At 45.4% G+C, this 11,838-nt stretch overlaps 1 protein-coding gene across 1 annotated transcript; it reads right to left on the reverse strand.

Moving 5' to 3' along the window:
* Nucleotides 1-896: 896 nt before the first annotated feature.
* On the reverse strand, nt 897-11,797 carry LOC129857173 (germ cell-specific gene 1-like protein). The gene is made up of 6 exons (XM_055925175.1): nt 9,770-11,797; nt 6,457-6,639; nt 6,328-6,375; nt 2,178-2,330; nt 1,803-1,914; nt 897-1,699 (listed from the first exon to the last, which is right to left on the reverse strand). The coding sequence occupies exons 1-6, from the start codon at nt 9,963-9,965 to the stop codon at nt 1,321-1,323; spliced, it is 1,071 nt and encodes a 356-aa protein (XP_055781150.1). The 5' UTR covers nt 9,966-11,797; the 3' UTR covers nt 897-1,320.
* Nucleotides 11,798-11,838: the final 41 nt, after the last annotated feature.

Below are 11,838 nucleotides of genomic sequence, written 5' to 3' on the forward strand. Positions count from 1 at the left end.
TACAGTAGAGGTACCACAGACAGATAGAGAAATATAGAGATATCTGCAGTAGAGGTACAACGGACAGAGATATACAGAGAGATCTACAGTAGAGATACCACAGACAGATAGAGAAATACAGAGAGATCTACAGCATAGCTACCCATAGAGAGATAGAGAAATACAGCGAGATCTACAGTGGAGGTACCACAGAGAGATAGAAAAATACAGAGATATATACATTAGAGATACCACAGACAGATAGAGAGATCTACAGTAGAGATACCACAGACAGATAGAGAGATCTACAGTAGAGATACCACAGACAAATAGAGAGATCTACAGTAGAGATACCACAGAGAGATAGAGAAATACAGAGAGATCTACAGTAGAGATACCACAGACAGATAGAGAGATCTACAGTAGAGATACCACAGACAGATAGAGAGATCTACAGTAGAGATACCACAGAGAGATAGAGAAATACAGAGAGATCTACAGTAGAGATACCACAGACAGATAGAGAGATCTACAGTAGAGATACCACAAACAGACAGAGAGATCTACAGTAGAGATACCACAGACAGTTAGAGAGATCTACAGTAGAGCTACCACAGACAGATAGAGAGATCTACAGTAGAGATACCACAGACAGATAGAGAGATCTACAGTAGAGATACCACAGACAGATAGAGAGATCTACAGTAGAGCTACCACAGACAGATAGAGAGATCTACAGTAGAGATACCACAGACAGATAGAGAAATGCAGATATGGTCGATGTCTCCTATAGGAGAGGTGGAGGAAGGAGGGCTGAGATGCATGAATAACATCAGTTCCACTTCAGATTGACACAGAGATTATTGTTTATTTTACAGATTCAGAATGCGACACATTCAGACGAAGTGAAAAGCAGGTTTTACAAAGTTCAGAAAGTATTGGATTCTTATGGTAAAACTATTTCTAACATGGATACATTTACATATATACTGTATAGCAATATTGTATAACAATCCCTTACCATTAGGCACTATTGTATTAATGAATGACAATGTGAGGAGTATTAGCCCGAACCATGTATGTCAAGGTGATCTCTGTTCAATGTCAAAGAGGGGATACTGTAGCTCTTACAGCCAACACAGTTCCCGTGTCCCATGTCCATCAAGTTATGTCTCACTCTTTCTCTGTCTCACTATTTCTCTGTCTCAGTCTTTCTCTGTCTCAGTCTTTCTCTGTCTCAGTCTTTCCAACTTGAGAGCTCAAGGTGCATATACTGTACCTGTAAAGTGACTACATTACCCATAGTCCTCCTCTGTTCTCTTTAGCCCCACCCATCACTTATTAACAGGGCGAATCAGCTCTTTCCCTCTCCATGGCCTCCTCCATCTCATCCATCTCTCTCTCACAGTCCTCACAGCCCTCTGGCCCACACCCTCCTAGCAACACTAGAGTTGGTACATCCCCGTTCCCCACCCCCATCACGGTCCCGTCAGGCGCCCACGCCACGTCAATCATCCCGTCTGGGCACTGCAATAGGCCGCTGACAGAGTAGAGCCCGCTCCCGGGGACCACCTCATCGTAGGGAGGGGCGTGGCTGGCGGCGCGGGCCTCCTCCAATCGGAGCCTCTGTTTGTGGCGCAGCTCGATGATGGTCTTGGTGTAAGAGTTGAGGGTGAAGACTGCAGCTCCCATGCAACAGCTGAAGGAGATCCACGCCAGGCTGAGGAGAGGCCACAGAGAGAGGGGGAGGGGTCATTAGAGAGAGAGGGCTATGAAAGAAGGGTCCCTACTATTCACTACTAAGAGTGTGAATGAATCCCCACGCGAATGACCAGCCGTAGTCCCAGGTCTGAGGCCTCCAGTCTTTAGGGCCAACGATGACAGTCATCTGGAACACTGTGGTGTACATCATGTGGGCCACCATCCCCATCAGACCTGGAGGGGGAGAGAGAAAAGCATTGATTTACTGTTTCATTGATTCATTAACTGAACATCTTGTCTAGAGGGTGGGAGGCAGACAGAGATAAAGAGGAGAAGTCTGGAGGTGTAAAGAAGGATATGAACAAGATAAGTGCTTCATGCAGTAAAGACAGGTGAGGGAGGGAGGGAGGGAGGGAGGGAGGGAGGGATGGATGGAGGGAGGGAGGGAGGGAGGGAGGGAGGGAGGGAGGGAGGGAGGGAGGGAGTAGAGGCATTACCTGACAGTACGGTGCAGATGGCAGCATAGGCGTTGATTTTGAGAGCGTGTATCTCCTTATGGGAACACAACAACTCCAGCCACATCAACAGAAAGCCCATTCCCAATAGACCGATGTAAGTGAACTCAGATATCACCGATAGCCATAACACACCTGGAGACACACACACAGACACACACACGTCTGTTTTACTATCCTTGTGGGGACCAAGCAATTGATTCCCATTCAAAATCCTATTTTCCCTAAACCCTAACCCTTAACCTCAACCTCCTAACCCTAATTGTAACCCTAAACTTAACCCCTGAGCCTAAAATAGCCTTTTTCCTTGTCCCCACATGTCCGAACTTGCCCACTTCTGGTCCCCACAAGGATAATAAAACCAAACACACACACACTGTATCAATGGGAGGCCCATCCTCAAAATAACATAATGCAAAACTAGACACCACAGGCAAAGAGGAAGCGAGAGAGTGAGAGACAGAGACAGAGACAGAGACAGAGACAGAGACAGAGACAGAGACAGAGAGAGAGAGTGAGAGAGTGAGAGAGAAAAAGAGAGAGAGAGAGAGAGAGAGAGAGAGAGAGAGAGAGAGAGAGAGAGAGAGAGAGAGAGAGAGAGAGAGAGAGAGAGAGAGAGAGAGAGAGAGAGAGAGATAGATAGATAGATAGATAGATAGATAGATAGATAGATAGATAGATAGATAGATAGATAGATAGATAGAGATAGAGAGATAGATAGATAGATAGATAGATAGATAGATAGATAGAGAGAGAGATAGAGAGAGAGAGAGAGAGAGAGAGAGAGAGAGAGAGAGAGAGAGAGAGAGAGAGAGAGAGAGAGAGAGATATGCCCCCCTAGGCACAACTATGACAACATAACCAACAAAAACGGGTCACAACTCCTGCAGCTCTGTCGCACGCTGGGTATGTACATAGTCAATGGTAGGCTTCGAAGGGACTCCTATGGTAGGTTCACCTATAGCTCATCTTTTGGCAGTAGCACTGTAGACTACTTTATCACTGACCTCAACCCAGAGTCTCTCAGAGCGTTCACAGTCAGCCCACTGACACCCCTATCAGACCACAGCAAAATCACAGTCTACTTGAACAGAGCAATACTCAATCATGAGGCATCAAAGCAAAAGGAACTGAGTAACATTAAGAAATGCTATAGATGGAAGGAATGCAGTTTGGAAACCTACCAAAAAACAATTAGGCAACAGCAAATTCAATCCCTTTTAGACAACTTCCTGGGTAAAATGTTCCACTGCAATAGTGAAGGTGTAAACTTGGCAGTAGAAAATCTTAATAGTATATTTGACCTCTCAGCTTCCCTATCAAATCTAAAAATCTCAAATAGAAAACCGAAGAAAATGAACAACAATGACAAATGGTTTGATAAAGAATGCAAAAATCTAAGAAATAAATTGAGAAACCTGTCCAACCAAAAACATAGAGACCCTGAAAACCTGAGTCTACGCCTTCACTATGGTGAATCACTAAAACAATACAGAAATACACTACGGAAAAAGAAGGAACGCACGTCAGAAATCAGCTCAATGTAATTGAAGACTCCATAGACTCTAACCAATTCTGGGAAAATTGGAAAACACTAAACAAACAACAACACGAAGAATTATCTATCCAAAATGGAGATGTATGGGTAAACCACTTCTCCAATCTTTTTGGCTCTATAACAAAGAATAAAGAGCAAAAACATATACATGATCAAATACAAATCCTAGAATCAACTATTAAAGACTACCAGAACCCACTGGATTCTCCAATTACCTTGAATGAGTTACAGGACAAAATAAAAACCCTCCAACCCAAAAAGGCCTGTGGTGTTGATGGTATCCTTAATGAAATGATCAAATATACAGACAACAAATTCCAATTGGCTATACTAAAACTCTTTAACATCGTCCTTAGCTCTGGCATCTTCCCCAATATTTGGAACCAAGGACTGATCACCCCAATCCACAAAAGTGGAGACAAATTTGACCCCAATAACTACCGTGGAATATGCGTCAACAGTAACCTTGGGAAAATCCTCTGCATTATCATTAACAGCAGACTCGTACATTTCCTCAATGAAAACAATGTACTGAGCAAATGTCAAATTGGCTTTTTACCAAATTACCGTACAACAGACCATGTATTCACCCTACACACCCTAATTGACAACCAAACAAACCAAAACAAAGGCAAAGTCTTCTCATGCTTTGTTGATTTCAAAAAAGCCTTCGACTCAATTTGGCATGAGGGTCTGCTATACAAATTGATGGAAAGTGGTGTTGGGGGTAAAACATACGACATTATAAAATCCATGTACACAAACAACAAGTGTGCGGTTAAAATTGGCAAAAAACACACACATTTCTTCACACAGGGTCGTGGGGTGAGACAGGGATGCAGCTTAAGCTCCACCCTCTTCAACATATATATCAACGAATTGGCGTGGGCACTAGAACAGTCTGCAGCACCCGGTCTCACCCTACTAGAATCCAAAGTCAAATGTCTACTGTTTGCTGATGATCTGGTGCTTCTGTCACCAACCAAGGAGGGCCTAGATCTTCTGCACAGATTCTGTCAGACCTGGGCCCTGACAGTAAATCTCAGTAAGACCAAAATAATGGTGTTCCAAAAAAGGTCCAGTCACCAGGACCACAAATTCCATCTAGACACCGTTGCCCTAGAGCACACAAAAAACTATACATACCTCGGCCTAAACATCAGCACCACAGGTAACTTCCACAAAGCTGTGAACGATCTGAGAGACAAGGCAAGAAGGGCCTTCTATGCCATCAAAAGGAACATAAGTTTCAACATACCAATTAGGATCTGGCTAAAAATACTTGAATCAGTCATAGAGCCCATTGCCCTTTATGGTTGTGAGGTCTGGGGTCCGCTCACCAACCAAGATTTCACAAAATGGGACAAACACCAAATTGAGACTCTGCATGCAGAATTCTGCAAAAATATCCTCTGTGTACAACGTAGAACACCAAATAATGCATGCAGAGCAGAATTAGGCCGATACCGACTAATTATCAAAATCCAGAAAAGAGACGTTAAATTCTACAACCACCTAAAAGGAAGCGATTCCCAAACCTTCCATAACAAAGCCATCACCTACAGAGAGATGAACCTGGAGAAGAGTCCCCTAAGAAAGCTGGTCCTAGGGCTCTGTTCACAAACACAAACACACCCCACAGAGCCCCAGGACAACAGCACAATTAGACCCAACCAAATCAATGAGAAAACAAAAAGATAATTACTTGACACATTGGAAAGAATTAGCAAAAAAACAGAGCAAACTAGAATGCTATTTGGCCCTAAACAGAGAGTACACAGTGGCAGAATACCTGACCACTGTGACTGACCCAAACTTAAGGAAAGCTTTGACTATGTACAGACTCAGTGAGCATAGCCTTGCTATTGAGAAAGGCCGCCGTAGGCAGACATGGCTCTCAAGAGAAGACAGGCTATGTGCACACTGCCCACAAAATGAGGTGGAAACTGAGCTGCACTTCCTAACCTCCTGCCCAATGTATGACCATATTAGAGAGACATATTTCCCTCAGATTACACAGATCCACAAAGAATTTGAAAACAAATCCAATTTTGATAAACTCCCATATCTACTGGGAGAAATTCCACAGTGTGCCATCACAGCAGCAAGATTTGTGACCTGTTGCCACAAGAAAAGGGCAACCAGTGAAGAACAAACACCATTGTAAATACAACCCATATTTATGCTTATTTATTTTAACTTGTGTGCTTTAACCATTTGTACATTGTTACAACACTGTATATATATAATATAACATTTGTAATGTCTTTATTGTTTTGAAACGTCTGTATGTGTAATGTTTACTGTTCATTTGTATTGTTTATTTCACTTTTGTATAATATCTACCTCACTTGCTTTGGCAATGTTAACACATGTTTCCCATGCCAATAAAGCCCCTTGAATTGAATTGAACTGAACTGAATTGAATTGAATTGAATTGAATTGAGAGAGAGAGAGAGAGAGAGAGAGAGAGAGAGAGAGACAGAGAGAGAGAGAGAGAGAGAGAGAGAGAGAGAGAGAGAGAGAGAGAGAGACAGAGAGACAGAGAGACAGAGAGAGAGAGAGAGAACACACCTTGTGTTTCACCAGGAGTCAGCTCAATAAAGCTGCGACACTTCTCACCTGGAAAGATTTAGAACAATATTAGCGGTTTTCAACTTTTTGTGAGAGAGAAAAGTAAAGTGTTCTTGTAGCCTTTCTCACCATCAACGTGTTTCTCACAGCTCTCCCAGAAGCCAGTGTGGAAGTATCTGAAGGTGTACTTGTCCTCTCCTGTCTCCCAGATGTAGTGGACAGCATTGTCCAGCTGTCTCTGGCGGATCTTAGCCAGTTCATCTCTCCTCTGGGGGGACAGGGTTCTGTTGTATGGGTTCTGAGTTGGGCTCTCTGGGGAGAGTAGAATATTATCTTGGTATCCATCTGATGACAGTGGAACTGTATCTTTCTGTTCACCTCTCTTAACTTCCTGTGCAATATTTGTTCCACATAACACATAGCTGAACATTCTGAGTAAAACCCTAAATTCTTTAAAAAGGATAAAACCCTTATCCTTATCCTTCACAGCCTCCTGCTGTGGTTAGCGTGTGTGTCGAGTGAGCCTCCTGCTGTGGTTAGTGTGTATGTCAGGTGAGCCTCCTGCTGTGGTTAGTGTGTGTGTCAGGTGAGCCTCCTGCTGTGGTTAGTGTGTGTGTCAGGTGAGCCTCCTGCTGTGGTTAGCATGTGTATGTCAGGTGAGCCTCCTGCTGTGGTTAGCGTGTGTGTCAGGTGAGCCTCCTGCTGTGGTTAGCGTGTGTGTCAGGTGAGCCTCCTGCTGTGGTTAGCGTGTGTGTCAGGTGAGCCTCCTGCTGTGGTTAGCGTGTGTGTCAGGTGAGCCTCCTGCTGTGGTTAGCATGTGTATGTCAGGTGAGCCTCCTGCTGTGGTTATCGTGTGTGTCAGGTGAGCCTCCTGCTGTGGTTAGCTTGTGTTGTAGATGAGCCTCCTGCTGTGGTTAGTGTGTGTGTCAGGTGAGCCTCCTGCTGTGGTTAGTGTGTGTGTCAGGTGAGCCTCCTGCTGTGGTTAGCGTGTGTGTCAGGTGAGCCTCCTGCTGTGGTTAGTGTGTGTGTCAGGTGAGCCTCCTGCTGTGGTTAGTGTGTGTATCAGGTGAGCCTCCTGCTGTGGTTAGCGTGTGTGTCAGGTGAGCCTCCTGCTGTGGTTAGCGTGTGTGTCGAGTGAGCCTCCTGCTGTGGTTAGTGTGTATGTCAGGTGAGCCTCCTGCTGTGGTTAGTGTGTGTGTCAGGTGAGCCTCCTGCTGTGGTTAGTGTGTGTGTCAGGTGAGCCTCCTGCTGTGGTTAGCATGTGTATGTCAGGTGAGCCTCCTGCTGTGGTTAGCGTGTGTGTCAGGTGAGCCTCCTGCTGTGGTTAGCGTGTGTGTCAGGTGAGCCTCCTGCTGTGGTTAGCGTGTGTGTCAGGTGAGCCTCCTGCTGTGGTTAGTGTGTGTGTCAGGTGAGCCTCCTGCTGTGGTTAGCATGTGTATGTCAGGTGAGCCTCCTGCTGTGGTTATCGTGTGTGTCAGGTGAGCCTCCTGCTGTGGTTAGCTTGTGTTGTAGGTGAGCCTCCTGCTGTGGTTAGTGTGTGTGTCAGGTGAGCCTCCTGCTGTGGTTAGTGTGTGTGTCAGGTGAGCCTCCTGCTGTGGTTAGCGTGTGTGTCAGGTGAGCCTCCTGCTGTGGTTAGTGTGTGTGTCAGGTGAGCCTCCTGCTGTGGTTAGTGTGTGTGTCAGGTGAGCCTCCTGCTGTGGTTAGCGTGTGTGTCAGGTGAGCCTCCTGCTGTGGTTAGCGTGTGTGTCAGGTGAGCCTCCTGCTGTGGTTAGCGTGTGTGTCAGGTGAGCCTCCTGCTGTGGTTAGTGTGTGTGTCAGGTGAGCCTCCTGCTGTGGTTAGTGTGTGTATCAGGTGAGCCTCCTGCTGTGGTTAGTGTGTGTGTCAGGTGAGCCTCCTGCTGTGGTTAGTGTGTGTATCAGGTGAACCTCCTGCTGTGGTTAGCGTGTGTATCAGGTGAACCTCCTGCTGTGGTTAGCGTGTGTGTCAGGTGAACCTCCTGCTGTGGTTAGCGTGTGTATCAGGTGAGCCTCCTACTGTGGTTAGTGTGTGTATCAGGTGAGCCTCCTGCTGTGGTTAGTGTGTGTATCAGGTGAGCCTCCTGCTGTGGTTAGTGTGTGTATCAGGTGAGCCTCCTGCTGTGGTTAAGGTGTATGTCAGGTGAGCCTCCTGCTGTGGTTAGCGTGTGTATCAGGTGAGCCTCCTGCTGTGGTTAGTGTGTGTATCAGGTGAGCCTCCTGCTGTGGTTAGCATGTGTATGTCAGGTGAGCCTCCTGCTGTAGTTAACGTGTGTGTCAGGTGAGCCTCCTGCTGTGGTTAGTGTGTGTGTCAGGTGAGCCTCCTGCTGTGGTTAGTGTGTGTATCAGGTGAACCTCCTGCTGTGGTTAGCGTGTGTATCAGGTGAGCCTCCTGCTGTGGTTAGCATGTGTGTCAGGTGAGACTCCTGCTGTGGTTATCGTGTGTGTCAGGTGAACCTCCTGCTGTGGTTAGCGTGTGTATCAGGTGAGCCTCCTGCTGTGGTTAGCGTGTGTGTCAGGTGAGCCTCCTGCTGTGGTTAGTGTGTGTATCAGGTGAGCCTCCTGCTGTGGTTAGCGGTGCCACAGTACGTACTGAACACTGCAGCTCTCTAACTGGATTAATGTATGGAGTTATAAAGTGTTCATCTCAATCTCACTGGATTATGCACAATACAGACCAGGGAGCAGAGAGGACAGGACAAAACCCCAGGATTCATCTGCATTCCTCACACCCAGCAGATTACAGCTCAGAGAAAAGTTGTTTTCAATGAGGGATGTGGAGGCAGGTTTGAAAGGTTAGATTAAATATGTACAGTATCATAAACCTTGGGAGAAGAGGGGAAGAGGCCACATAAGTGGGCCAGAACGTACTGCTGGGATGATCCACTGACAACTTCTTTGAAAACAGTTGATTTGGAGTAAAAAAATAAATCAGACTGGTATCTTTTGGCCATTTGGGAGCACTTGGATGAGGGTTGTGATGGGGTTTCAACCCAAGTGGGCATGAAGAGCAAGGCAGACTATCACCCAACACACACACACAAGCATGCACACATCAGAAGACACTTTCTCTCTCTCACACACACACACAGTCAGAAGACAGTATGTCATAAATGGCAGGCAGATGTCACCATGGTGTTACAGTTGTGTAATTCTTATGTAAAACACTGTCCTTCTATTTGTCTAACACTTAGATGGGTACTTGAACCTAATGAATGCAGTTCAGACTCCCTTGTACATCCAAACGTTTAGATAATAGCTTAGGGCTGGTAGGATCCGTAGGGCTGACTAGTGATGACAGTAACAGGATATACATATGATCACAGTGAGGGGTGGGTCAATAAGTTAGGGTGACACTGGGTGTGTTGAGAGTGCCACAGGAAATGACATCACAATTACAGAGGTGACAGTTACGTAGGAGGCATACCTGTGGTGTAGGGTTCACTGTTGTTCTGCCCACAGTTCCTCATCTTGACCGGAGACAGGCAGAGAGGCTTGACCACCTTGTGAGTCCCTTCACACCAGTAGGAGGTGCAGAGAGCCAGGATGGACAGGGCCAGAGCCAGAGTGGTCAGGGTCAGGGACAGCAGGGAGCGGGACCGACGAGACATGTTCTCCAACATGGCCACACAGGGAGGAGGGGAGAGGGTAAGAGAAGGTCGAGAAGGAGGGATAGGGCGGGAGAAGAAGAAGTGTGTAGAGACTCAGGGCAGGGGAAGGGGAAGAAGAGGATGATGAAAGACAGATGGACAAAGGGAGGAAGATGGGATATAAGTATCAACAGCAGTATGTGAGATTGAAGTTGTTGTTGGTGATGTAGAGGATGATGAAGAAGATGGTGATAGATTGAAATCAGTGAAAGAGAGTTTCAGAAAGAAAGAACAGAGTAAAAACACAAGAGAAGATAAAAACAATGTAGAGAACAGATGAGAAAATGGGGACAAGGGGAAAGCAAGAATAGAGAGAGAAGGGGAAAGAGAGAGTCCCATAAGATTCTGTCAAGTTAAAAGAGGGATGGAAAATAAGAGGTGGACAGAATGGACAAATGAACAAAGGAGAGGGGTCACACCAGGAGAAAAGAAAGGGATTGGAGGAGGACATGTCTGTCCAACCAGGACTGAAGGTTTCTGCTGTTATAGATCTCTAGGGCTCTTCACTCTAACCATTCAACAGTAATGGGAGTCAATAGATCACTAGCTCCTAGCCGCCTTTCATCATAAACCTTAGAGAGCTATCGGATATGCTATCTAGATCTCTGTCGCCTAACTTTTCACTCTAGTCCTACAGTGAGTTTTGATCATACAGACTTGATACAGTACTATCAGATCCAGCCGTAAAACGTATCATCAAATGTAGAGATATTATTGGAATACATTTTGGTTCGGTGTACAAGTGTTTTCCATATGATCACATCTTAGGGCAGATACAGTATATCTTACTCATAGTAATGCTCAGGGTGACGGGTCGTACAGGTCCAAGAGTTCATATCTTAGGGCAGATACAGTATATCTTACTCATAGTAATGCTCAGGGTGACGGGTCGTACAGGTCCAAGAGTTCACATCTTAGGGCAGATACAGTATATCTTACTCATAGTAATGCTCAGGGTGACGGGTCGTACAGGTCCAAGAGTTCATATCTTAGGGCAGATACAGTATATCTTACTCATAGTAATGCTCAGGGTGACGGGTCGTACAGGTCCAAGAGTTCACATCTTAGGGCAGATACAGTATATCTTACTCATAGTAATGCTCAGGGTGACGGGTCGTACAGGTCCAAGAGTTCATATCTTAGGGCAGATACAGTATATCTTACTCATAGTAATGCTCAGGGTGACGGGTCGTACAGGTCCAAGAGTTCATATCTTAGGGCAGATACAGTATATCTTACTCATAGTAATGCTCAGGGTGACAGGTCGTACAGGTCCAAGAGTTCACTGTGTGTTTGCATATGGTTCTGGAGGTATTAGTAATCCATACCGTTCTGTGATCTGCACCCCGTTATTAACTTTCTACTTCCTGATTAAGAGGTTCTGGCCTGCCTCTACCGCTCACGGCATCCTCCTCACGACTTAAAGTAGAGGAGGAAAAAGATGGAAGGAATAAAATGTACAGATTACTTTTTTTTATGAAATCATTAGTTAAGCCTCTGATCTAAATCATTTTTTCTGGTAATCCACGTTAATCTGCTCTAATCTGTTTGTGTTAGGTGTGTTAGAGTGTGAAACCCACTCTGGCTTTCTCTCCTGGTCTCTCTCTCACACTGTTCGCGATCCCTGCAATGTTAACACAGGATAGATTAACCAGTTAGTATGACTGCCGATCATTGTAATATCACTAGAATCTTCAAGTCAGTCTCAGTGGGAAGTATGGGTGCTGAGGGTGCTGCAGGACCCCCTGAAAAATCTAAATAAAAAAAAAAGTTTAATAAAATACTACTAACTTTACTAGTTCTGTATTAGCGGACTGATACAGCTGCCTGTAACGTGGGCAAAAAC

The sequence above is a fragment of the Salvelinus fontinalis genome, chromosome 6, assembly GCF_029448725.1.
Source record: "Salvelinus fontinalis isolate EN_2023a chromosome 6, ASM2944872v1, whole genome shotgun sequence".
In the NCBI taxonomy this organism is placed as follows: domain Eukaryota; kingdom Metazoa; phylum Chordata; class Actinopteri; order Salmoniformes; family Salmonidae; genus Salvelinus; species Salvelinus fontinalis.